The 25646-nt window shown below is 37.8% G+C and overlaps 1 protein-coding gene across 2 annotated transcripts in view; it reads left to right on the forward strand.

The window, feature by feature from the left end:
- Nucleotides 1-25646, forward strand: part of ZZEF1 (zinc finger ZZ-type and EF-hand domain containing 1) — a 53345-nt gene that overhangs the window by 8883 nt on the left and 18816 nt on the right. For both annotated transcript variants that reach the window (XM_085240946.1, XM_085240947.1), the window contains exons 7-37: nucleotides 809-925; nucleotides 1768-1946; nucleotides 2940-3038; nucleotides 4038-4129; nucleotides 5077-5225; nucleotides 5561-5672; nucleotides 6393-6608; nucleotides 7467-7567; nucleotides 7867-8036; nucleotides 8841-8974; nucleotides 9246-9316; nucleotides 9794-9908; nucleotides 10523-10682; nucleotides 11229-11350; nucleotides 11435-11545; nucleotides 11996-12162; nucleotides 12873-12954; nucleotides 13566-13767; nucleotides 15117-15265; nucleotides 15548-15788; nucleotides 17319-17398; nucleotides 18638-18731; nucleotides 19257-19773; nucleotides 20440-20604; nucleotides 21166-21285; nucleotides 21846-22007; nucleotides 22521-22650; nucleotides 22920-23058; nucleotides 23268-23433; nucleotides 24010-24272; nucleotides 25308-25480. In XM_085240946.1, coding sequence (XP_085097072.1) covers nucleotides 809-925; nucleotides 1768-1946; nucleotides 2940-3038; nucleotides 4038-4129; nucleotides 5077-5225; nucleotides 5561-5672; nucleotides 6393-6608; nucleotides 7467-7567; nucleotides 7867-8036; nucleotides 8841-8974; nucleotides 9246-9316; nucleotides 9794-9908; nucleotides 10523-10682; nucleotides 11229-11350; nucleotides 11435-11545; nucleotides 11996-12162; nucleotides 12873-12954; nucleotides 13566-13767; nucleotides 15117-15265; nucleotides 15548-15788; nucleotides 17319-17398; nucleotides 18638-18731; nucleotides 19257-19773; nucleotides 20440-20604; nucleotides 21166-21285; nucleotides 21846-22007; nucleotides 22521-22650; nucleotides 22920-23058; nucleotides 23268-23433; nucleotides 24010-24272; nucleotides 25308-25480 — 4798 coding nt within the window. The remainder of the gene's footprint in view (nucleotides 1-808; nucleotides 926-1767; nucleotides 1947-2939; nucleotides 3039-4037; nucleotides 4130-5076; nucleotides 5226-5560; nucleotides 5673-6392; nucleotides 6609-7466; nucleotides 7568-7866; nucleotides 8037-8840; nucleotides 8975-9245; nucleotides 9317-9793; nucleotides 9909-10522; nucleotides 10683-11228; nucleotides 11351-11434; nucleotides 11546-11995; nucleotides 12163-12872; nucleotides 12955-13565; nucleotides 13768-15116; nucleotides 15266-15547; nucleotides 15789-17318; nucleotides 17399-18637; nucleotides 18732-19256; nucleotides 19774-20439; nucleotides 20605-21165; nucleotides 21286-21845; nucleotides 22008-22520; nucleotides 22651-22919; nucleotides 23059-23267; nucleotides 23434-24009; nucleotides 24273-25307; nucleotides 25481-25646) is intronic.

The following is a 25646-nucleotide window of genomic DNA, read 5'->3' on the forward strand; positions in this document are numbered from 1 at the left end:
GTCAACTTTTATAGAGCTCAGTTAGCATGATACCACCCTGTTTAAGAGCACCACTGTCATTAACTAATGAATACTGTAGGCTGAAGTCCATTAATGCTATCTTTAATTGCAAACTTTTAAACTCTATATATGCTCTTGTCTGTTTGAGGTGTGTTCATGGCTACTTGACTGTAGTTCGTCATTCCTATGCAGTTTAGCTTTACTAGACCTGCAGTTTTGCTACAGTTTTGGCATTGCTCGAGATTTACATTTCTGATAAGGCCTGAAAACAGTTATTTAAAAAAAAAAAAAAAAGAAGCATTCAAAAATAACACATAGCAGTGTTTGGAATTATAAAGTCTAAAACCAAGCTTAGGTGGACTTGATGCGAGCAATTAGATTTCCTATTTTCAGGAAATCAAACAAAATCTTAGGAAATCAAACAAAAAAAAATAACATTCAAATCATTTTGGTAGTTTTCCCCATGTTAGTGGGTTCTTGCTCAACTCTGGAACTATTTAAACAAAGGTTATATTTAGATAGCAGGCTATTCCTAATTCTGTCACAGACTTAATTCAAAACACCTTGCTTTATTTCTCATTAAATCTGAGATTGAGACTGAAATTTCAAGGTTACTCAACAATAACTGAACTTTTCCCAGCTACAGTGCAATTCTGGTTTAACTTTGCATGGATTCTCTGTGTAAAGAAGTTCTTCCTGCATTCAGAAGCTGTTTGTATAGAGCTACTTCTAAAAAGCATAAAGAACTAAATGTCTGTTTTCTTTGATTATCTGGTTTTCTGAAGTTATGTTCCATCCTTCTTACTAGGAAAGCCCTGCAACACATGCCACCTCTGTCTCTGACACCAAGTTCTACAGATTTTTCAAGCTTCTTATCTCCAAATGTTTTGCAAGAAGTAGATAGCTTCCTTATAAGAATAACAAGGTGAGATCATGATTAATTTATTCTGGCAAAAATGGAAAATGGTTTAGAAAAATTTGTATAGCAAATGTCTTCTTTCTTTCTTCCCTTCTATTTCTTTTTACTACCTTGGAAACTTCAAAGGCATTGAGAAACTGACACCTTGGGTTTTCTGTGTGAGCATTATTTATTTAAAAAGAAAGCATCTATCCTCCTGTCTTTGGTTTTAAATGTAGTGTAATTTAATGTTAGGATGATCTGCAGCAGCTTCAAATGGGGCTGGAGGGACTTTGATCAAGAAGAAATTTCAACTCTTGGTAATTGCAGAGCACTGAAGGCAATCATAGGCAGGACTGCTGATAATAGGGAAAAGGAAGTAGAGCTGGGATAGCTGCTGTCAGAAAGCAGTCTAACTGGTGTGCCTGTGCTCAGGGCCTGGTTAGCCTGAGCCCTGATATGAAGGGAATGTGGATTTTGGTGTTGGAGGAAACCATTCATTTATGGAGACTGCTGCAAAGCACACCTCCATGAAAGCAGTATCCATCAGTGCAGGCCTTTTGGGAAGTGTTTGCTGCTCATCTGGGAGATACTGGAGTGTCCAAAAGGCCAAATTCAGGTCTTGGGTTCCTTGCTGGCAGTTGGGTTTGCACAGAGCAGAGTGTTCTATTAATCTGCAGAACTCTCTGTACAGTACCAAATGTTTACTGTAGCAACTGTAACAAGCCACAGAACTGCTGGATTTTGTATTTCTGTGCTTAAAGAGTTCTCCAATTAGGTTAACACATAAAAAATAGTTATCACATCTTTAAACTGTACTTGCTGCACTTGTCCTGAGGTTTTTTTTCTCTTTTCTTTTGTCTCCCCAGTTGTTGTACTACTCCAGACGTTGAACTTACACTCTTGGCCTTTGCCTTAGCCAGGGGGAGTGTTGCTAAAGTGATAAGCTCCCTTTGTACAATCACTGATCATCTGGACACTCCATACAAGGCTTCATCTCTTATCGCTTCTATGGCAACAGTTAGACAGAACCTGCTGTATAAATATGGTAAATGAATGATTGTTGGATTTTTTTACTGTATGCTTATGATAATGTACAGCTTTCTCAGTTGTTTTACTTGTTAATCTTGCTGGCATTTGAAATTATGTAAGTTGTCCAAGTTAATGACTCTTACTAAGGAGACAGAGCCTGTAAAGGTGAACTACCCTAAGAATTCATGATTATGCAAACTTGCTGTGATCTAAGAGCTGAACCAGGTGGCATCATCTTGAGAGAGGGAATATGAACTGTGTGACCCCTTTGCTGAGGTGATGTTAGTGTTTGTATAGTATTAGATCAGCAGATGTCATTTTCCTTCTATTCTTTCATTAGCACACTTATTTTTGTGTGTTTAGACTCAGCATATTACCTCTCTTGCAAACACATGCGTATGTACAGGTTTAAGATGGTTTAGACATGATATGATTAATGTAGATTTAAAGTTTTTATTTTTGCTTTTATAAGTTAGTTTGAATATTTGTCATAAGTATAAGGAGCCATGCATGCTCTGGCATAAGGCAGTGAAATCTTGCAGTACTGACTACACCTGTTTGATGAATGTCTTTTTTCAGGTGCCCTCTCATAAAGAAGTTTTCTCTTTGTTAGCCTTTACTATGTTTTGTCAGAGCTTCTTGGCTTGTCCCAAAAAGTAGATTAATTATAACTATCCTGTCAGTATTTGCTTTCAAAAGTTTGGAAAACCGCTTCGTATTTCCTGGAGTAACTACTGCTTTTTGCAAGACAAGTGGTGTTTCCTGGATAATGTATTGCAGACAACTGAAGGAAAAGCAGCTGTCATTATTCTCATTCTCCTGTATGTACCTGAAGGCCTAGCTGTTCATCTAACATAACCCTTTAGTCTAGTTTCTTTCTTCCCCCCCTTTTGTGAGATAATGGTAAGAAACTCATAGCCCTGTAATTTTTTCATTTATTTTTGTGTGAAGAACTTAAAACAGTTTTATATCTTGTCATGTTGTTAAACCTGATGTTTTTCTTGTTTAGGAAAGCCATTACGACTAACTTTGCAAGCGTGTGATGTGAAGGGGAAAGAAGATAAATCAGGGCCTGAAAACCTCCTTGTAGAGCCATGGACTGGGGATGGTAAGAGCCTGCACTTAAAATCCAGAACTTAAACCAGACATACAGGCTGTTAACAAGTGCTGTTACATCTGTATTTGGCACTATTCAGTAGTTTGTTTTAAAAACAAACAAAAAAACTTGATATGTAAATCTGTTCTACTGCAAGGTGAGCATCTCACTTTACTGCAAAGTAAGCATACACTTACTTTGTTGTCAAAACAACAGTAACAAAAAGGATGTCATTTTGGGGAGAATTGTTGATACTGTATGGAAGAAACAATGAGCTGTCACAAGAAATTGACACCAGAGCCCATTTTGTGGCTTGAAGTCATAAATCATTCACTGCTGGTTTCTCAAATAGTGATGGAGAGCTTTGGAACAAATCACTGATGTTTCTACTGACTGCTCATACCTATTAATTCTCCTTCGAGGTATATTTTATAGGATGTTCTTATGTACTGGACACACTGGAGAGAAAGAGCCGTGTTTTACAACCTCCCTTTGAACTGAAATGCCACGCAATCTTTCTGTGTACTTTCTTGTGTGGTGCTATTTCTAAATGAAAGTTGTTATGACAGCAAATCAGGCAAATTCTAAGTATCTTTTACCCCTTTGTATACTCACACATATGGTCTGAGTTTATTTTCTTTAGTTATGTTGTGGACTCTCTTCTGTTGTTTTGTTGATTGGTTTGAGGAACAGTGAGTTTATCAGTGTGCTGAACCACAAGCCAAAACAATATTGGAGAGCTACTAATAACCTTTAATGGAAAAACACTCTTGAAATTGCTGTAGGAAGTGCATTCCCAGGAGTGACACTGCTGGAGAGACTTGTGTATACTGGGGGAGATACAGTCTTCTACTCCTTTTATTTGGGAATGCTTCAAAGTGAGCTACAGCATTTTGCTAGAAACACACTTGGTGTGTTTCCCCTCTTCTAGTACCCCATCTCAGTATTCTCTTTCCAACGTTTTCCCCTAGCAATCCTTCCAGCCTCATTCTGTTCTCATTGCTCCTTTAGGTTTTCTTACTGAAACAGGGAAGACCAGAGCAAGTATCATTCTTTCTACTGGAACTGAATCTTCATTTCAAGTGACACAAATTAGAATAAAGGTACAAGTCTTTCTCTTTTTCCCTGATGATAGGGTTGAATTAGATTGGTTTTTGTTTTTTGTTTTTTTTTTTTTTGTACCAACTGAAATTTTATATTCACTGTATTTTGGAGTTTTACGTTTGCATGAGTCACGGGGAGCTGAAGGAAACAGAGATCTGAAGTTATTTCAGGGTGCCATAAGCATGTAGTCAAGATATGTATTTCATACTGCTTTTGTCTGTGTCTTGTACTGTACTCAGTCCAGTGAGTTTTAGGTGCAGAGCATGAATTTGTTAGATCGTGTCCCTAATATTTAAAATAATTCTTCAACTCTGAATTGGAGGTTTCAAGATACAGCTTGTGAATTCACATTAACTGGAGTTTTTTCAAGATCTTTTCAGAGATATCAGTGCAGTTTGAGCACTAGGAGTGGTTTTATCTGATTTCAAAGCAAGATCTTGTGATTAAATCTCATGACCAGAAGAAAACTTCAGCAAGACTTCTGCAGCTGATTTTATTTAAGGCAAATGAATAATTTAATTTCTGGAATATGGATGCATATTTCAATGTCCAAGAGAATTAACCAGGAATGGACTTCTGGCAAGCAACTTCTAACTGGAGTTGGACAAGACACTAAATTTTGTCAATGGAATACAATTCTTTTTTTATGTATACAAAAATAAGAATGAGACATAATATGGGAAATTTCTTTTTTAGAGTGGTTACTGTAGCAAACATTGACCATGCACATATGTGAGCCTTATTTTGGGGTTCACTGGATTACAAGAACTTCCACAAGACTTTCCTATAAAACATGTTTTTTTCTTTAGGTTGAGAAGTGTGATTCTAGAGCTCAGATTTGTCAGTATTTAGTTGCTTTCTGTAATGTTTATTATTTTCCTGTGAAAACAATGCCTTGCTTTATCACAAGGTTTTCTTTCTACGTTGCTCTGGATGTGTTCTTTAGGTCCGAAGAGGTGCCATTGGGGCACAGTGTGGGCTGGTGTTTGCTTACAATAGTGCTTCAGAAAAGTTCCATGCAGAGGAACACTTCAAAAGATTTGAAAGCTATGACAAATGGAAGCTGAAGGAGTTCAAACAGTTCTTGAAAAACAGGTACAGGGGTACTCTTTCTGATCAGTTGAAAAGAAGTGTTATATCAGATCTTTTCGCAATGGCACTTGAGCTACTGAGAATTGCTTCAAATGACTTAATAATGATATATTCTGTGGTCTTAATGAGCCTCAATTTGATGTGTTTGAGGAAACGCGTAGCTGTTGATTTCAACCACTTGATTTCAAAACCTGTTTAGGTTTCTTTAGGTGAGAAAGTTTCTGTTTCCTCTGTCTCCTCTTTGCAGCCATAACGTGCTAACACTATTTTGGTAGCATATCTACAACTTTGCAGTTTCTTTCATCTTCACAAAATTTGTTCTGTTCTTCTGTGTATAGGAGTAGTTGTTCCTCTGATGAGTTGGGAGATGATGATCCCATTGGCTGGTTTGAAGTGGAAGAAGAGTGGGATGAGGTGGATGTCAGAATGCAGCAATGCAGAGTTGCCCAAGTAAGAAACCATGAGAATCCATTACCTGCTCCCAGTGAGCAGAAGTTCCTCTCTGAGCTCTGTTGTTATATGTATGAATTAAACATAATAATTGTTTGTGCAAGATGAGCTCTTCTGAGTAGGAGTAAAAGCCAAATGGCTTCTTGCTGAAAGGATGGTTTGACTTTTATTCTCTGAGTTATTATTTTTCTTTGTATGCACACCTATGTAGCTGTAGCTAAATGGTGCTTCAGGATTTAAGTAAATGCAAAGTTGTGGTAATGCACAGATAAGTAGTTTTATGATGAGTGAGTTTTTTGAACAATAATGTGATTATTGCTTTATTTTAGTTTCTTTAGTTACCTATTTTATATTTAATTCTACTTATATTTATTAAAATGTATAATTACTGTATGTTCATTTATGGATGCAGATACACATTTGGTTAACTAGATACTTAATTAAAATATTTTGCATCTTAACATCAAATAATGAATTAACCAACTTTGTAGGTGTGTGCAGAGGTCACAGAACCACCATTGCTGTGACTTCTTGAGATTCCAAGCTTAGCCTGAATCCCAAGCTCATTATTTTTAATTTGGAGGATGGCTGGCAGGGAGCAAGGCTTGCCTCTCTCCTGACCCACAGTCTTCTCACATATGTGCACTGATGCCTCGTAAAAGCCAGGCTTTATCTTAACTTTTGAAACCAAACTTTGTGCTGTGTTTTACATCCTTCTAGTACTTAATGATTAAGTTCCTGTGCACAAGACAAGACACAGCAGAACGGCTTGGAGTGCAGGGCCTGAATGTTCTTGGCTATCTCCGGCCTATGCGAGAGGAGCCCAGCAGGAGCATGCACTGCTTGCAGTGCAGGAGGACAGATGATGAGACAGTTTGTGGCACAACTCTTCTCCTGAAGACACTTCATTTCATCCAGCAGCTTGCACAGGACCTGGTATTTTTGCTTCCTTGCTGTGTTTAAGCATGTATTTTCCTTGCTGAAAGTAATAAGGCTAAGCCAACAGTGATAACGAATAGATGGAAGCATAATAATTATTAGAACCATGCTTTGGAAGAAAAAATGGTCTCTAGAAAAAGACATTACGTTGTGTTTGCTGAAGTTGACTGGTAATGTGCTTACTTTGACCCTGAAGAGAACTAAAAAACATCTTTGAGAACCAATTTGGAAATAGCAATGCTAGGTAAGATAGATGGAAGAGAAGGATGCTGCAGTGTTTATTAGGATGCAACTGTTTCTGAAGCAGATGTGGAAATGGCACACAGAGAGGTAGCTAAGTAAGTTGCATAAATTATAACGTCCTCTTTTATTGGAAATAATTCTGTTAGTCTCTAAGGTGAGACATACAAAGTTCATAGGTGTGGCTGGTATGCACTGATTTAAGTCACCATGGTGTGTCCTCTGTCAAGGATACAAGTCAAAATAATGCTTTGTTCATGCAGTGCTTGATTCAGTGCCTTTTCAGCTCAGATTCAGAACTCTGGGCATTTTGTCTGTTACTTAATTTCAGTCAAATTAGAAAGAGACACAGACTCTTGTTGAGTATGGCAGAACAGGGATGGTATACAAAGCATGGGAAGAGGAAAGATTCCCTATTTGTAGCTCTGTGAAGGGGAAGGTTTTAGCCAAAGTTATCAGAATAGCTCTGAATATGAAAGAAAACTTAGAATGGAACTCATAATAGATGCAAAAGTAGAGCAAACTGGGCTGTGGTAACACCAGTAGTTGGAAATTTGCTTCTTGTAAATGTGTTCTGTATGGAGTTAAAATTCTGCATTTTCTTTGCTTTTTAAGGTTCAACAGAAGGAGAGTGGATTAAAATGCAAGTCATATTTAGATTTCACAGAACTTGATTTACAGCTGTTCTGGAATTTTTACAATAAACTTCACCAAAAGTAAGTTGTATCTGTGGTGTGTGACAAAGCTCTGTGTATGTGTATAATTAAAATACACTTAATCCATTATTTTTTTCCCCTTAAGTAAATCATTTCCATAAATAATATCATCTTTCTTCTGCCATATGTGTTTTTATCTATAATGTTGCAGAGAAGATTGAGATGTTGATAAATTTAGCTGATAGCTGTACTTTTTGGCTATGCTGTCATATATCTATCTGAGATGATAGCATTATTTATTTTCTATAAAAAGAGCTTCTCCTTTTCTAGTTTTTGCTTCTGTTTATGTTTTATTACAGTCCAAGGGAAGAGTGCATCTTTGCTCAAACGCTACTATTGCAGCTGCTCCAGAGCTGTTTCTCTGTACTCACTGGAGACAATAAAACTTCTAAACCTCAAGAAACTCTTCAGAGCAAAACACCTGGTCACACAAAAGCTGCAGAAGATCTTTATAGACACCTGTGTGAAGGTAATTTACATTGACTGTATTAACTCTTCTGGCTTACAAGTGTGCTGAAATAAAATTTGGGAAAATACATTTATTTCTAAAGACTAAGCAGCTATTCATTCCTTTTTTTTTTTTTTTTTTTTCTTCTTCAGGTAAGTGTGTACTAATTAGTCTACCAAAATGAAATTTTCCTTGACCAACTGAAGTGGCTTTATAGATTTTTTTTTTTTGATAACATAAGGCCTGGAAGAAGCTGCAGTAGAAAACTTCTATTGAACCTGCCACCTCCTTGAACCAGGAGGGAGCATGATACTTTAGCTGTAATGATACTGAAGTTCATTTAATTCAGATATTTCATATATAAGTAAATATATATAAACATATATAAATGTTCTTAGAAGGAGCCTGTAACATTTACATAAACATGAAAGAGTCTGGAGCTTGTGAAAAGAATGGCAACCAGACATTAGACTTCATTAGAAACAGGCTTGAATCCTCTTTATATGTTTTTTGCTAATTAGCTGACAGTCTCCTGAAAAGCAAGGTAGGGAAACAAGTTGACATAGAATCTGTCACATCTTGAATGCTTTATTAGCTGTGATGGTTGCCAAGCCTTAATGTTCCTAGAATTAATTTATTCAAGAAGTAAATATCTCCTTTGAGAAATTATCCTTGATGGAAGTCAAAATGTTTTCCCCCCATTTCCTCGAGTGTAGTATGAGATTGCAAAGGCTTGAAGTTGTGCAGAGCATTGAAGACACAATTGGATTAAATGTGTTTAATGAAACTTAAACTTACCATTTTCTTTCTTTTTTGTATGAGCAGTGGTGGATATGGAGGACACTAACTTCATGCCAGTGAAAATGCTGAAGCAGGAAGTTAAGAACACCTTACTCAGTGGAGCAGCAATCTTTTTCCCAGACAGACAAACCAGGAGAAACCAGCTCTTTGCCATGATGGTAAGCTATTAAATGAGAAATAAATTGTTTACTGCCTGTTTTCTTTATGCAGAAAGCAGCAATCTGAATTTTTGTTGTCAAATATTGCATATATGCTTTGTCCCATTAAACTAAAAACAATTGTTCCTATGCCCCTTTTTACCACCCTCCCCCCTTGTAGCTACACTGCTTTTATGCTGCCAAAAATGAATAGTGAAGTACAGAAGTGATAATTCTTCCTCATAGAGGAGGGATATGGTACACATCATACAAATAAATCTTTTTCTTCTAGAAAAACATCACAGAGCAAGAACATAAGCAATCTGTACATCTTGCCTTCAGATCTTTGTGCACACACTTCAGGTAAGAGGTCTTGAAACTGAAAATAATTGTCTGATACCTCTCACCTGTTAATAAAATCATATTTGATCCTTGTTATAAATGTAATTCCACTGGAAGATAATTATCTGAAACAGTTAACTGACTTTGCTTTAGAAAGGAGAGTAGTGCAGTTAAGATATTTATTAACTATACAAAATAAAACGTAAAATATCCAAGATAACTGTTGATGCTGAAATCACAGTATGCTGCTCGTGGGTTTTTGCTAGCCTATCATTTATTTATTTTTAAGGGACTCTTTGGGGTCTTTGTTCATTGTGATGGTTTAATCAATTTGGGTTTGTGAAAACCCTTTTCATGAGAACCTTCTTTTTATTTTAACAGCATTGGTGCAGTAGGATCTCTGCAGGTTAATCTTCATCACATGGATAACTAAATTTGTATTCTGGAACTATGTGACTTTTTTTTTTTTTTGTTAGTAAGAAGGTCTTTGTTTTGTAGTGATCAAGACCCAGGTGGACTCTTATTACTACCAGAGAAGGGAGTTTCTGCAAATTTTGACATAAGTGAAGTGCTGTCAGTCATGGATACCCTTCTACTGGTGGCAGCAAGAGAGGTAAGTGTTTTTGCACTGTTCCTACTTCTTTGCTGGGATTTCTGTCTGCGTTCATACTCAAGCTGCATGCAGAAGATCTGTTCTTAAAGAAGCTAGTTTTCTCATGCTTCTGGATAAAGCTATCAATGTCTGCTGAGATGTATAGGGTTGGGTCTTCCAACTGAAATGTTTTCCTTTCAGCATTAGTATTTCATAATAGGAAGGTAAGTAGTGAATAAGAGAAGTGTGGGTTTTTGGTGTCATTTAAGAGAATACATGTCTTCCTATGAATGCTAGGGAACAGAAATAGTCCCCCATGTTGTGAGGCTAGAATTGGTCATGCATTCAGGGGAGGTATAAATGGAGGTGTAAATTTACATACGCAGAAAAAGTGTGCTGAGAACATAGAGTGATTCATGTGTAGCTGCTTCTACTTCAAATTGTGACTTATCAAAACAAAATACACTACTTGCTTCATGGAGTTACACAGCTTTGTGATAATAGATGCTATTTGCCAGTTACATTTAATCTTTTATTTGGGAAGAGTGGGCTGATAATACCAGTCATGGTTAACTTAGTACACAGTGTGTCATTCTGCAGCAGAAGAGATGCCCTTTTGTTCTGTTACTTTTCAGTGTGAAATGATGATGCTGGATGTTGCGCAGCAGGAGAGTGGCACAGTCCTGTCTTCCCTATTCTGGTCTGTTCAGGGCAGCCTCCTTTCATGGTGCTACCTGCAGCTTAAGGGGAGCGATAGCTCAGCCAAGGATCTTGCCATAGAAATACTAAAAAACTGTAAGTGATGGGGTTGAATACAGAGTTAAAGGTGGCATAACTCAGGACTTTTCAATGTGATTTTAACACATAGCATAGGATGGGCTCACCAAATTTCAGCAGTTGCCTGAAATCTCTCGTGGAAAGAATTTTAGGCAATATGACATGGAGATATGATGAAGAATTTTAGGTGTTCTGATAAAGTTATATTGGAAGAATCTTCAGAAAACACTCCAGTACGTTTGGAGACTAAACTGTTGAAAGAAGAGAGGAAAAAAAAAAAAAAAAAAGCTTTTACAGACATTCACTTGAACACTGGCTTTTTGGCTTTTTTATATGTCCCTTATTTTGATAAACTCTTTTGTTGTAGTCTGTATTTTCCTAGATGTCGAAGAAAGGAATTACTTGAAGATGTTCTACTACAGCATCTTTCAAAAGTGTCTTTATTCTAATGCATTACACTATGGAATAATTAACTGGGCCAATAGAAATGTGATGTCTGGAATTTTATGTAAAATCACTTCTTGTTTAGGTTATTTGTGTTTCTTTTTTATTTCTGCTCTCTAGATGTGGGCCAGTTCCTGACAAATATCAGAATGATTTTGCAGTCACTTTTATCCCAGTATAGTGGCAAAACAATAGTAGAGAAAATAAGTAATTCTGTATTTGCTATGGCAACTCGTCAGCTGGTAAGTGAATGCTGGAGTTTTTTACTGTATCTGGGTAGTGTGGCTATTGTTACCTGTTTTAATGACAGCTCTGTTTTCCTTTAGGTCATCTTCTTGTTGGATTTTTGCACTTTAGACATTCCATACTGTACTCTGCTACAGGAATTCAGCACTTTGGTAGAACCACTGAAAAAACTTTGTAGTGAGCCTCATAAGGTAACTAAAGATATAGTTCCAACCTGTGAGCATCTACTTCTTCCAAATTTTGTTAATGCATTTGAACATTGTGCTTGATTGCAACTCTTGTCAGTTCTTCTGATGTTCTAAAAGTGACCTTTTTTAATGCTTATTTTAAAGTATGTGTGCATAAATGCTGTTTAATTGTACCACAGTTATGGAATGCTTTACAAAACACAAAATAAACCAAACAAGTAAGTACAGCGAAACAAAAGGAAAATTGCAAGAAAGGCATGGGAAACTCAGGTCTGTTTTGAGAATTTTGAAAGGGCATGGAAAACATTTACAAGTAATGAAACGTCCAATGATATGAAGAACTGGAAATACCTCTTCTGATATGGAAGTTGTATGTACATCTAGCAACTTGAATGAATAGACACAATCTAGTGTGATTTTCTTTTTTTAATGCTTTACATTTTCATTATACAGATGGAAATTGAAAGCTGGCAGCAAGAACAGCCTGTCGTCTTGCGAACATGGACGGTGGAATCTCCTCATAACTATGAAAATAATTGCCATGAGGTCTCAGTCTTCCTGTGCCATGGGGCAACTTACTTTGAGGTGGAATTTGATGAAAAATGTGAAACTGAAAGGAGGTAATTTAATCTTGTGCAGTGCTGAATTCTAGCAGCTATATGAAGATTCCAATATGCATTGCAGAGGATGAAGTCATGCTCCACTGTGCAAGGAATACTTCTCTCGCTCCAAGAATGCCATTTCAATTTCTTCATTGTCCTGCTTACCATACAGGGTGTTATTCTGAATGTCTTAGTCTTGTGCTGAAAGGCACTTCTCCTCACAGTTGAGCAGGCAAGCTGTTTGTATGACTCTGAATCTTGCTTGCTTTGATCTATCTTGCAATGTTGCACTGACCACTACAACTTATAAAGTTTCTAATTGTGGCATTTATTTCATCATCTTTAGGCAAAACCGCTGTGGTTTTTGTTTATATTTTTGGGTTGGTTTTTTTGTTTGTTTGTTTGTTTTGTTTTTTGTTTTGTAACACACCAGGTTACTGTTGTCTTAAGACATATGCCAGGTGTTAAAATTGGTACCCAATATCAATTCTGAAGGGTTGGGAAAGTTCTACAGGAGAGCAAGTCTGTGTTTGCTGAAACTGTTGCACTGAAGCATGAAATAAATTCCCTAGCAGTCACATGAAGCAATGGAACTGGAACTGTACTTCTGTAACATGTGGTGGGGTACATGGACTCGGAGGTGATGGACTCGTGAAAATCCAAAAAGAAATGTTTTCCCCAAGAATTTACAAAGTAAATTTGGAAGTAACCACTTGTAATTTTCACAGGTATGATTACCTGGAGTTTACTGATGCCAGGGGTGCAAAAACTCGTTACGATACAAAGGTTGGCACTGAGAAGTGGCCCAAGGTGAGCACCTTTAAAATTCAGAACCAAATGATAGATCAAATCTTTGGAAATTCTTGTGATTCTCGTGGAAAAGCTGCTTCTAAAATCATGTCTGCTCGTGTGATTAGTCCCCATCAAGGATGGGGGAAGAAATTCTATAATGATGCAAGTAAAGGGGCGAATAAGTAAAGAATCCTGGTTTCTTCCTGTAATCAAAGGAGCAATTCATCATAATTGAAAGTAATAATCGTATTTAATTACAATTAACTATGTGGGTAAAATTTGTCCTTTGGCACTCTGCCCTTGCAATTTTTAGCATCATGAGATGAGCTTGGTGCTTCCTGAGGCTACTCCCTTTCTCTGATGACACCTGCTCAAGTGGGATGCTTCTGTATTGTTGTTTTACGGCATCAACTTCAAAAGCTTGATCATCTATAAAATGTCATATTAAGATATTGATTAAGAAATCTTGCTGGCTTGTACTATGGGTTTCTCATTCATGTGGTGGGGAAATTAAATCCATTATGCAGAAAACAATATTGAAAAACCGCAGTTGCTGAAGGAAATTCATTACCCTGATACGTCTTCCTGTCATGTACATTTGGCAAAATGACTGTTTTGTTGCTCTGTAGAAAGTGACCTTTAAGGCTGGCCCACGGCTGCAGTTTCTCTTTCACTCTGACAGCAGTAATAATGAGTGGGGCTACAAGTTCACCGTCACTGCTTACGGCCTCCCCGATGTCGCCGTTTCTTGGGGCTTGGATTTACAGCTTCTAGTGTGCCGGCTGATGGGGCGCTTGGCTTCCCGAAGCATGGCCCTGAAATCTCTACGAGGTGAGTGCACACCGTACTCCTGAGGTTGTGGTGCCATGTGGTACCTTTCCTTTTGCAGTTGCGATTCAATGCGTTGGTGGAGGTAAGATGGAGCCAGAAAACTGGGGAAAGAAAGAAGGGAGTGGGAATATGGAACAGAAATTTCAGTGATTTGAAATCTAAAATGTGAACATCTGGGGTTGATTTAAATTTGAATTCACAAACTAAGGTTGGCTAACTCCAGAAATAGAGCATGCCCAGGGTTTGGGCCACTGACTGGTTTGGGCGCTGGTGGGGCTGTGCCTCGAGTACTGATCTGGGCCCTTTGCTACAAGGAAGATATTGGAGTGTGCCCAGAGAGAGACAATGGAGCTGTGAGGGGTCTGGATCACAAATCTGATGGGGAGTGGCTGAGGGAACTGGGATTGTTCAGTCTGGAGAAGGCTCAGGGGAGGCCTTACTGCTCTCTACAGCTGCCTGAAAGGAGGTTGTGGTGATGTGGGGTTGCTCCATGTAACTGTGATAGGATGAGAGGTGATGGCTTCAAATTGCACCAGGGGAGGTTCAGGTTGGATATTGGGAAGAATTTCTTTTTAGAGCATTCATGCAGTGGCACAGCTACCCAGGGAGGTGGTGGGGTCACCGTCCCTGGAGATGTTCAAGAAATGTGGAGATGTGGCATCAAGGGATGTGTTCAGTGCTATGGTGGTGAGGGTAGGTTGGGGTTGGGCTTTGTAATCTTAGTGGTCTTTTCTAATCTTAATGCTTCTATGGTTCTAAGATAACAAGATGTTAGATGGATGCCATAAGTAAAAATAGATGTTTGTTCTTTCATTTTAAAACCAGACCATTTCTAGCTAGCTTCCAAAATCTGAATTATCTTACCATTTGGAAGAAATGAAACGTGGTTAAAGTGTTCTGCTACAATCAAGGAGTCATTACTTACCTTGGAAAGTCCCTGTGAACTTAGGGAACTAATTGATTTGTTCTTACCATGGACTCATTTACTCCTTTGCAATATGAGCGTGCTTACAACGAGCAAATTATTACATGTATTCATAGGAGAAGAAAAAAATCTCTTAAACTATCTTGGATATTGGTGGATTTCTGTGTTTGTAAGTAAAGCAAAAATGTTCAAGTGAAAGTTCATTCATAATGTGAGATACTGATGCTGTCATTGTAGAAAGAGTATATTTATTTTCTGCACCATATTAGAGAAATGGAAGTTGGAGAATGTTGTTCAAAACTTGCTCAGTCATTTGATTATTTTTTTTAATCATGCGAATGTTTAACTTTTATGAACTAATGAAAATAATGTAAATGAACACAGCTGCTTAGTAATTGAAGTGTCTGTTCTGAATTTCTTGCAGAGCTAGGTAGTGAAGCAGATTTGCCCCCTTTGAAAGTAACATCAGTTCTTAATTCTCCATTGTGGAAACCTGTCTTCAGGCATCAGATGTGTCCTGAGGCAGAGCCAGGAGCCAGTGAAACCAGCAGAGGACGCCAAGATAAAAAAGAGGTACTTAAGTCACTGCTTTTGTTTTATTGGTTTGAAATCTTTAGGTATCATACAACTTCATCCAAACTTAAACAAGAATGCATGGGCTATTTGTGCTGTTGTGCTGCAGTTGTTACCATCTGCATCAGATGTTTTAAATATCAAAGAGAGAAACTGTTGTTCTGCGCCCTTTTATTACTTTCCAACTTGCAGTCTTATAGTGCAGATTGGCCTACTGTAGAAACAGTCCACAACAATTTTTCACACTATATTGAAGTAAATGTTTTCTGACATTCCTTTCAGGCTAGGAGCTCTCACCAGGATGACTGCCGTAACTTTCTGATCGACTTTGCCAAATCAGATCCTGCCCAGGATTTCAGTGGGCAAAAATCTGAACTTTTCAAGGGACTTGTACAGACATGCAGAAAACAGACCCCAAAAACAGATACCGTTGCTGGTTCTACTGTTGATCGAGCTGTGAACTCAACATTTGCTGCTTTGGTGTATCTCACTCCGGCTTTATATGAGAAGCTTCAGAAATATGGTAAGTCTAACATTAGACTACCTTAATAATGAAGACCTTATGTTTGTGAGAGGCTGTCTTATAGCTCAGGTTATAAACTTTGAAAAGATCAGTTTAGTGTGATGACTTCTAGAAAGGTGTTTTCTCCTGTAGAAAGAAGTCATCCTTTAGACAGACTAGGTAAGCCTTATCTCTAGAGTGTGTCTTTATTAATATATGCTTTTGTCTCCAGAACTCTGTCCAAATATTAATAGCCATTGAGAAGTACTGATGAAGCCTTATTATAAAGGCACATCAAGAGAGTAGTGAATTCCTCTGTGTGGCACCCAGTGATTAGCAGTTCTTAAATCATTTTGTATCTACTGGTGCATTTTCTGAAAAGCTAGCATCAGTTTGCACAGATTTTTAAGTCTTGGTTGTTGGGGAGGTGTGAATTGCCTCCCAATATGTCATACTCTGGAAATTGACTTTGACATCTTCAAAACATATTCATTTACTTATTTAAAATAAAGGAAAATATACTGCTTGTAACTTGTAATAAAGTGCATTATACAATTTTTATATTTTAGTAGATAAAATGAACAACTTCTTAATTTACTCCGTGTTTCCATCGAGCTCACTGATATATTTGTATTGGATAACAAGGTGCTTCTTGGTTTTGAAGGCTTTCATTGTAGGAGAAGCTAAGCACCTTCATTTCCTGTCACAACCTTGAGGCTAAATGTCTTCCTTTGTGAGCTTTAAAGTTATGTGTAAAAATGATTGACATAAAGACTGACTCAGTGACTAAAGGGTTTACTGCCTTCAGTCATGTTGTCTGTCTGACATTTGATACAGTTGTCTGAGTGAGACTGAAAACTGTGGTGACTCAGGAGTATTTTAATGAATGGGTAAGAAATCTGTCCTAGTGTTAAAGGGTTCATCTGTCTTAGTCTTGCTGGGCAGACCAGCTTCTGGACCCAGGCTGACATGGGCCATGTCAATTATGGACATGTAAAGAAGAGGAAAAAATAAAGTAGGAGTTGATCAATGGGAGAAAGGAGAGCTTTAGCAGGAACATCTTTCTCCATTGCAGTTATCAGGATAGTTTTGATGGAAACTATTTTGTCATGTTTAATTTTTGTAAGCTGATTTTGAAAGTCTATTCCAGAAATACATTTAAAAAAGAGAGAGAGAAAGAAGATAAAGCTCTGCAGATGTATTTGATTAAGTTAATACCAAGCAGTTTTGATCATTCTCATATTAGTTTGCCTTAGTAATATTTGCATATATTATAGGGTGAGGTTTTTATTTTCCGTGAAAGCAGGCATCAATTTTGGAAGAGATGAGAAAGAAATTTGTAATTTAACTTTGCAAATAGCTCTGTCAAGGTGCAGTTAATGTATTCAAGGTGCAGGAAAGTTGGCAGGTTTTATTTGTAATTTTCCTACAGGCATCATTCCAAATATTGACTAAGAGACAAAGGCTCTAGCATAACTTTTTAGTTAAGTAGTCAAGTTATGTAAGAAGGGAGCTGTAAATAAAAAGGACTCTTCTTTCTCTCATTTCCAGTCAACAGTGGAGGCAAGGTGCCTTTGAGTGATGACTTTGCACAAGTATATTCCCTGGCTGATTCAATTAGAATATGGATGGTAAGATCACTCAGGAGGATATCTATTAATTGTTGTTTACCTAAATATATTGCAGTGCACTGTTATGGAGCTGTGTGGAGCCATGTTTTCTATTAGATTCTAGGTCAAATATTTTCACTTAGGAAGAAAATGTAGTCTTTCCTAAGCTTTGAACTTAAATATTTAAATGCATTCCTACATTCCTCTCTTCTCTCAGCTCCAGATGTTTGATCATGAGTGTTTAGGACTGAATTGCATTCAAAATCAGTTATCTCTGTTATGTTTCAGCAGGTTTGTGTGCTGGTAGTTAGGAAGCTTCCTTCATAGCAGTGAAAGAGCTTTGGAGGTCTAGCATAGAAATAAATGTTTTAAACATTATTTTTCACCATTCTGCGGCACTTACAGAAAAGGAAATAATTGCATCTTTGACAAGCAAGTAACTGGCTGCACTTCAGGATATGTTCTTCGCACGTAGTGTTCCTCTAAAACATAAGGCTCATGTCAAGAGCCCGTGTCAGCAGCTCACAACCTGGTGAGAGGAGTCTGCATCACCACCTGCCACTGCAGAGAGCCAAACTTTACTTGGATTTCAGTAGTCTGCAGGAGATTTTAAATGTTAACAGCTGTTTGGCCTTTGAGAACAGCTAATTCAAGTCTGTGGCCCACTTTTCTGTTGCTTTTATCAGCCTTTCAGCCTTGAGCAGGCCAGTTTAACTGTTCTGATCACTTCTGGTCTTTCTGTCCTGCAAGAATTCCCTGCAGCATGAATGTACACTGCAGATACAATGGGTGCAGATGTGTAATATGAGTAACAGTACTGTACTTGTTGCCTGACAGGTGATGTTTGCATTCCATTTGCATTCTGTGTAGAGGCTGCAGTGACAATGACATCTGTCAGTGCTCTCACTTAAATGACACAGTGCTTTTAGAAATCTTATCTCATCCTAGTTGTACATATTTTCCTGAGAGGTAGGGGTGCTGGAGAAGCCTTTTTCTTATAGGACAGAGGATGCACACCCTGTCGTGTGGCAGGGAAGGGTTGCAGTTTACCAAATGAGCATCTTGGTACAAGGCTGCGTTACCTGCTCTGAGCATTGGTACTGCTCTTCTAGACTGCTTTGTTCTGTAATAGAGAATACTAAATAATGTCATCTGCTCCTGAGAGTAAATTCCTGTAATGCAGTGCAAGCTTCTTAGTGCCTTGCTGTATAGATATGTAGGGAGAGTCATGTTTTAACTATTTTAACGTCCTGTCTACAGTTGGAAATGAAACAGAAATCCCTGATGGGTAGGGGGAATGATACTGAGGAGAAGCAGAGCACAGAAGCAAGTGAGGTGAACCCAGAAACTCTTGGTAAGTGGTGCCTTCTGAGTTCATGAGCATTCCAGGAGGTTTAGTTAAGCATTACCTTGTAAATCTTAGTAATTATATTTTCAGTAAGAGGTAAGCTAGAGACTTGGGTTACTTTTTAATTATTTAGGAGATAAATTAGTGTAAACTACTTGAACTGAGATTGTGTTTTGCTTTTTTTTTCTTTTCAGAAAATAGAAAATTGTACAGGGAGTGCCTTGTCACTTAGGTCACCTGGTTCTGAACCAGTCATCTGTTTTTGTAGAAACTCATTACCGCGACTTACTGCCATTACAATACCAGCTGATTGTTATTAGAATAAAACGTGTTCATATTGACTGTTGTATGCTTGTGTAGTCAGCATCTGGAAATCTGGAATTACGTAACTGATAGCATCTGATCTATATACAACATTTTCTGTCTCTCTTCACTGGGAAGAAACAAGATAAATTACTTCCTACTTATAAAAGATAGCAAGTTTGGCGTTCTGTTGTCATTACTTCCAACACACTTTTTTTTATCCTGCAGCAAAGCTTTGTATGCAGAAGAGCCTTTTGTTACTGAATTTTTTGCCTGTGAGAGCGAAGACGAAAGGTTCAACTTCAGACAATTTGGAATCCCAGGATGGTGGTAACGTTCACCAGTCTGTCATTGATAAAAACCAAAGAAAAAGTTCTCTTGTAGAAACGGACTTCCAGGCAGCACACTCATCGTCTTCCAATGGAGTAACTTGTTCTGTTTCAGTAGAGGGGGAGCAAACAACACAATCTGATACTAAGATTAAACAAATTCCTGACCCTCTCCAAACAGAAGAGGCATCTGCATTTCATAGTAAGCCTTCTGAAAATGCAGCTTCACAGCAAGAAGATGTATCATCACCTCCTTCCACTCCCACACGAAAATCTCAGTTCAGCCGTGGAAGACTAAGGCTGCTGTCTTTTAGATCAATGGAAGAGCCAAGAGCTGTGCCTACTCTGAAAGAGAAATATCCTATATTGAAAAACATATTGGATTTTATTAAGGATCAATCACTTTCCCATGAAAGGTGAGCAGATTGTAAATGTTGTCAATTATAAAATGCCAAAATTTTCACACCTCTTCAGATAGACTAAAACATAATTTAGCTGCAAGGCAAAATGAAAGAAAAGAAGGTTGTACCTAAATTGTTGTCAGATTTATGTATCAAACCTCAGTTGTCCCCAGCCATGTTGAGGCTTGTAGAGAGCATGATTTCCTTTGGTTCATTTCTGTCATGCAGAATTTCTAGAATGTGAAGAACAATTACATGACCATTTCTTACCTTTCTTCCTGAAAGCTGTTTCTCAGGGGTATTTTGCTTCCGATCTACAAACATGGAAGATATGATCTATCAATAAATAACAAATTCTAAGTTGCATCTTTCATTAAATTACCCACCATTCTGAGAGTGTAAATTGAAAGAGACTTCCAGGGTCCATTATGGTCTCTAAACTTGGACTGATGCAGGAAGTGCTGGATTCCACTTGAAGCTTTATAACTCACTCCTACCGATATTAAAAGCATTATTACCTCTGTTATAAGTCACTACTGTACTATCAGGCTGCTGAAAAAGAATGGAAAATATAGATACTAATTTCTTGCACATCTATTTATTTATTTATTGTCTTACCTTAAGCAAGTTTTGAAATCCTCATTCGATTTTTTTGCTATTGTTGGTTTTCCTCTTCTCCAGTGTTTTAAAGGTTCTTGCTTTGAGAAAATCCCAAGGGCAGAACATTTTGGAAGTGCTCAGGACAATCCGCCGGTGCCTGGATTCACTCGGACAGCCCCACTGTTTTCATCCACCCTGTGTGCTTTTTCTTTTAGAACTTCTGGCCTGTCAGAAAGATTTCACAAAGTAAGTAGTTATTAGACAAGTCTCAGCCATGTGGTATGTTGGGAGCGTTCTTATCTATGCTGAAACATGTAAAATGTTGTTGCTTATTATTCATATGGATGATTAAAATGGGACATGAAGATTAGCTTTTACACTGCTGTGCCTATCTTGCACATTTCGTTAAAAAAATGAATAATTATTTTCAAATTGGGCCCACTCAAGTCATTGGTATTGTCTGGTTGAACGTGCCATGAATACTAATATACATGTAACATTTCTAACCAGATCACAGCAAACAAAATGATTGCAGAGTCTGGTTATTACTTTAATTTAAATTCTCAGCAAATTGTTTTCCTTCTCATCCAGTAAAGCAATAGTAATCTAGCCAGTTTTTCTGATTACTGGTACAGGGTTCTGTTACTTTCCTTTGAAACTGCTAGACTGCATTTTAAACAAGGTTAGCATCACATGCACATGCAGCAAGTGCTGAAAGTGTTGCTCGGTTCTTCAAGGTGGACAAATCACACTGTGTAAGATGTGGCAATGAATTCTAGACTGCTAAACTGCCTCTTCGATTTCTAGCTACTTTGGAAACTTGGAAGGCTGTGGAGCTGTGCTGCACAAGGAGATTCGGGAGTCCTATTATCAGCTTGTTTTGTTCCTGGTAAACTCTGTGAAGGGATTTAGTGCCATTAATGACAGGTACAGCACGTTGCTCAGCTGAGTAATGAGATCTTTTTTTCTGCTTTTCTTCATCTCTTTCCTTCGCATCTGTTGTTTAATGTCTTAATCCAGTTTTATTTTGTTTTACTTACAAAACTAAACAAGGAATTTTCATCTTGTGGCCAAAAATGCTAAATTACATTTTTATGAATACTGAGCATGAAAGCATAATAGGTTTATTGCTGTTAAAACTTTGGCTTATTATTGCATTCTGTAGTTATAATTTAGCCATGCGTTCCTGAAGCTTTAGGAATAAAATACTAGAAATAACAAAGTTATTGCGGAATATGTTGGCAAGTTTGATGCCACAAGAAATATCACAAGTCTTCAGCCACACTCAAATTTTAAAGCTTATGTTTTGGTAATACTTTTAGTAGAACTGTTGGAATTTATAGCCAAGTGTCATAGAGGAATGAGAAATTTTGAATATAACATCTATTTCCTTGCTAATATCTTCCAAATCCTCTGTCCAGTATCATATGAAGGTAGCAAACTTTAGGGTAGAGATGTCACATTTTGTTGTCTTGTTTTGGTTTTAGGTCATTACTTCCTGCCTTATCCTGTGTGCAGACAACTCTCCTTCACCTTTTGGATATGAGTTGGGAACCAAGTGATCTTTCCTTCTTTGTTGAAATTCAGTTACCGCAGCTCCTTATGACAACATCACAGGAAAACATTAGCATTCATGATAGTGTGATCTGGTGAGTCAGGAAGAATGGAACCTTTACATGGTCTTAATTATTCATATCATTTTTTACCAAGAAAGATTCCTGAACTGGCTGTTCAGGAGCAGTAAAAGTATTAACTATTGAGTATGGCAAAACGTGGCCAGTCTTCAAGTGTTCGAATTTTTTGCAGCATTTCTAGTGCAAAAGCCATTAAAATCTGTCTTGTGAGCAAACATAAAGGCCAAAAAGCTATGGAAATTTCTCACCTGATTTGCCAGCACTACTAAAAGCAATTTTGTAAATGTGGAATTTTCTGATTTCTGCATTATGCTTGCAGTATATGTTTAAGAACGTGTCATAGAGACAAGGAGGAAGTGTCTGTGTAGTCGTTTGTTAACCCAATGAAGTGAAATTCTCACAACATTGAGGGTTTTTTTTCAGTTGTAGCACTTTGGTTTAAAAGAAGCAAATGAAACCTACCCCAAATTATATAAGAGGGAAAACTGGTTGTATTCAAATTTAATTTTGAGCTTGCATTTCTTTTAGTCAGTGGAGTGAAGAAGATGAAATTGCAGACTACAAGCAAAACTGCGAGTGGATGGATGAATGCCAGGACATAATGTTTGAGAGCTGGTATGAAAAGATCGCTCAAGCTGACCCAGAGAAGCAGAGAAAGGTGACCTCATGATTTGCTTATTTATTTGCAGAAGGGATCAAGTAGGAGGCTTTTAAAAGCATAAAGGAGAGAAAGGCATCTGGCTTACATCAGTTTTTCATGAGTTGGATCCCTGGCTCCTTGTAGGCCTTCAGAAGTCTGAAACGATGAGGAGATCTGAATTGTTGGCTTTTTTGTTTGTTCTGTGGAGGGGGAGTGTTCTCCTTTCTGCCTATGAAGCGCTTTCTCAGAACTTAATACTCAAGTAAACCATGTGTTTATTCCCCTAGATGCACATGTTTGTTGCACGTTACTGTGACTTGTTAAATGTGGACATATCCTGTGATGGCTGTGATGAAATTGCACCGTGGCATCGCTACCGCTGTCTGCAGTGCAATGACATGGATTTATGTAAAACTTGTTTTCTTGGTAAGGATCCTTTAATAAAAGCTCTCTTAGAACTCCGTAGTTGAAGGGAAAGTAATTCTTCATTACACATACAATGAAATGGAAGATTTTTCTTTTGAACATTTTAGAAATGTTAGGCTTTTCTTTTCCTAATCTGAATGCAAATTTGAAATTAAGAAATCCTTTATCAACAAAAGTTTTCAGAGAATTCTTAACATTTTGTTCCACAGGTGGAGTTAAGCCTGAAGGACACGAGGATGACCATGAAATGGTTAACATGGAGTATGCCTGTGACCACTGCCAAGGAGTCATCATAGGTCGGAGAATGAACTGCAATGTGTGTGATGACTTTGACCTTTGCTATGGATGTTATTCTGCTAAGAAATACTCTGACAGGTATTAAATATGTGGCATTTTTTTTCCTCTCACTGTCCTTGCCAGAAAAGTGATAATCAGCAACTTAGTACAGTCAGTCAAATATCACTTCCTGCCAGTTTGCATCTGACATCAGAACTCTAATTGATGTCCTTGAGTGAAACATAGCAAATGTAGGACCACTTCAACAAAAAGTTTTGTAGTTTCCAAACCTGCTCTGAAGCAATGGAATTGCAACCGTTTTCTGGCCATGGCTGTAAAAGCTGAAGAGGGAGAGTTAGCCACCCTGGGTAACAGGATGGAGGAGCAAATACAGTGCTGTGGTTTGGCAATATAGCTTTCCAGTTTGACACTAAATTTCTTCCCAAGGTTCATTCGTAGAGCAAGATCTCTTGGGACAACTCAAATTCTGTTAAATGACACTTTGAGTCGGTGAGGGTTCAATGGTTTACAGCTCTTAAAGGTCAACAGTTTGAAACTGTGGAATGTGTTGGGTTGTTCATAGCATTGTGTAAAGGTATTTATTATCACTATCTACAGTGGTTGTCAAGAATGGGTCTGCATTTCAACCTTACATATCACAACTTTTTCTTTCAGTCACTTGCCCACTCACAGCATCACAGTGTATCCAATGGTGACTATTCGAATCAGTGACCGACAGAGACTCATCCAACCATATGTCCACAATTATTCCTGGCTGTTGTTTGCAGCTTTGACTCTCTACAGCGCAGATCTGGCAAATGGGGAGGAAGTAGAAGGAGAGAAACTAGATTCCCAGATCCTTAGTCATGCCAGAGTTCTACAGCATCAGTGCATACAGCTCATAGGAGACTGTCTGATGAAAGCACAGCAAGGAAAAGGTGAGTCAGCTCCTCCTTCACTGAAACAATGGTTTCTAGCAAGTGTCAGAAAAGTCTGTGATGGCTCAGTGTGAAGTTTCCAAAGGAAAGGGGAAGCTACTGTGTACTTCACTGAAAATAATTGTTTATGTAGAAAGCAAATGCAGAACAAGTGTCATTTGGGTTCGTTGGAAACATGGAAAATAGGTGCTTGAGAAAATTAATTTCCTGCTTATATAAACACCAAAGGCATCTTGGCAAATCCTTGGGTTTTATTTTTTTTCTATTTTTTATATTTTTTCCTCTTTCATTTTCTCCATTACAAATGTTGCAAACAGATTGATCTAGCTTCATGTTCTGTTACTGACATGTTACTGACAGTTGAAGGATTTGAAGGATAGCAAACACTTTGGTGCAAAATGCTTTTGATCCTCATCCCATTTGCAAGAGTTTTTTAATCTTATTTCTAGTATTTTGCTGGGATGGTGCCCCTTTGCCTAGAAATGAGGATTTCTTTGAACTAAGACCTACTTACAGATACTTACAGTGATACACTAGAGATCTGTATGGAATATATCCAAAATCTCATACAATGTCAGATTTCTTGGCTTTTTTAAAATTGCCTTAGTATGGCTGACATACCATCACCACACACTTAGGCACACTCATTATTTTATCTGTTTTTAATGTAGTTTTATTGTACAGACATTTAAGTGGTCAGAAGTTTAAAATGAAGAATGAAGAGTGCTGGAAAGTAGCCCCAGTACTTTTTAAAATTAATCAGGGCTTCTGCCCCAATGGCATCTTTGTGAGGCAGAAAATGTCACCACCTGTTCATCACAGAATTATTTAATGGCTGTACCAAAGTAAGGGAACATGGTAGAGAACATCTTTTTGATGGATTGTACTCAACAATATTAAAACAAACAAACAAACAAAAAAACAACAACAACATGGAGAGAAGTTCACAGTTCTGTTTCAATATGTTTTGGTCCTGCTTTTTGCCCATCTTGCCACTCTAAAGCTAAACAGGTTTTGTAACTTCTCTGCTTTCAGGTCTGAAAAATTTAGCTCTCCTCTGCATGTTGCCAGAAGGTGAATCCCTCTCAGAGAATGACACTGTTTCAGTCAGTCCTCCCACAGATGGTGCTCTAAAAAGCCATACTGGTGATAAGGCAGGGAAGGGGAAGGATGAGAAACCAAGCACTGGCTCCCTTATGCATAGTCATGTAAGTACTCTTTATGCACCAAACCCCTGATATTAATTAGCTGTGTGACTTTCAGAAGTTAAATGTCCTTTTCTGGATATGTAACTGGAATGGTGGAAATGATGGACAGTAATGATTTCATTTGAAGGTAAAAGTTGGTGGGCAGGGAGAGAACGGTTGCTTGGTT

The sequence above is a fragment of the Meleagris gallopavo genome, chromosome 21 (assembly GCF_905368555.1).
Source record: "Meleagris gallopavo chromosome 21, MGAL_WU_HG_1.1, whole genome shotgun sequence".
NCBI lineage: Eukaryota > Metazoa > Chordata > Aves > Galliformes > Phasianidae > Meleagris > Meleagris gallopavo.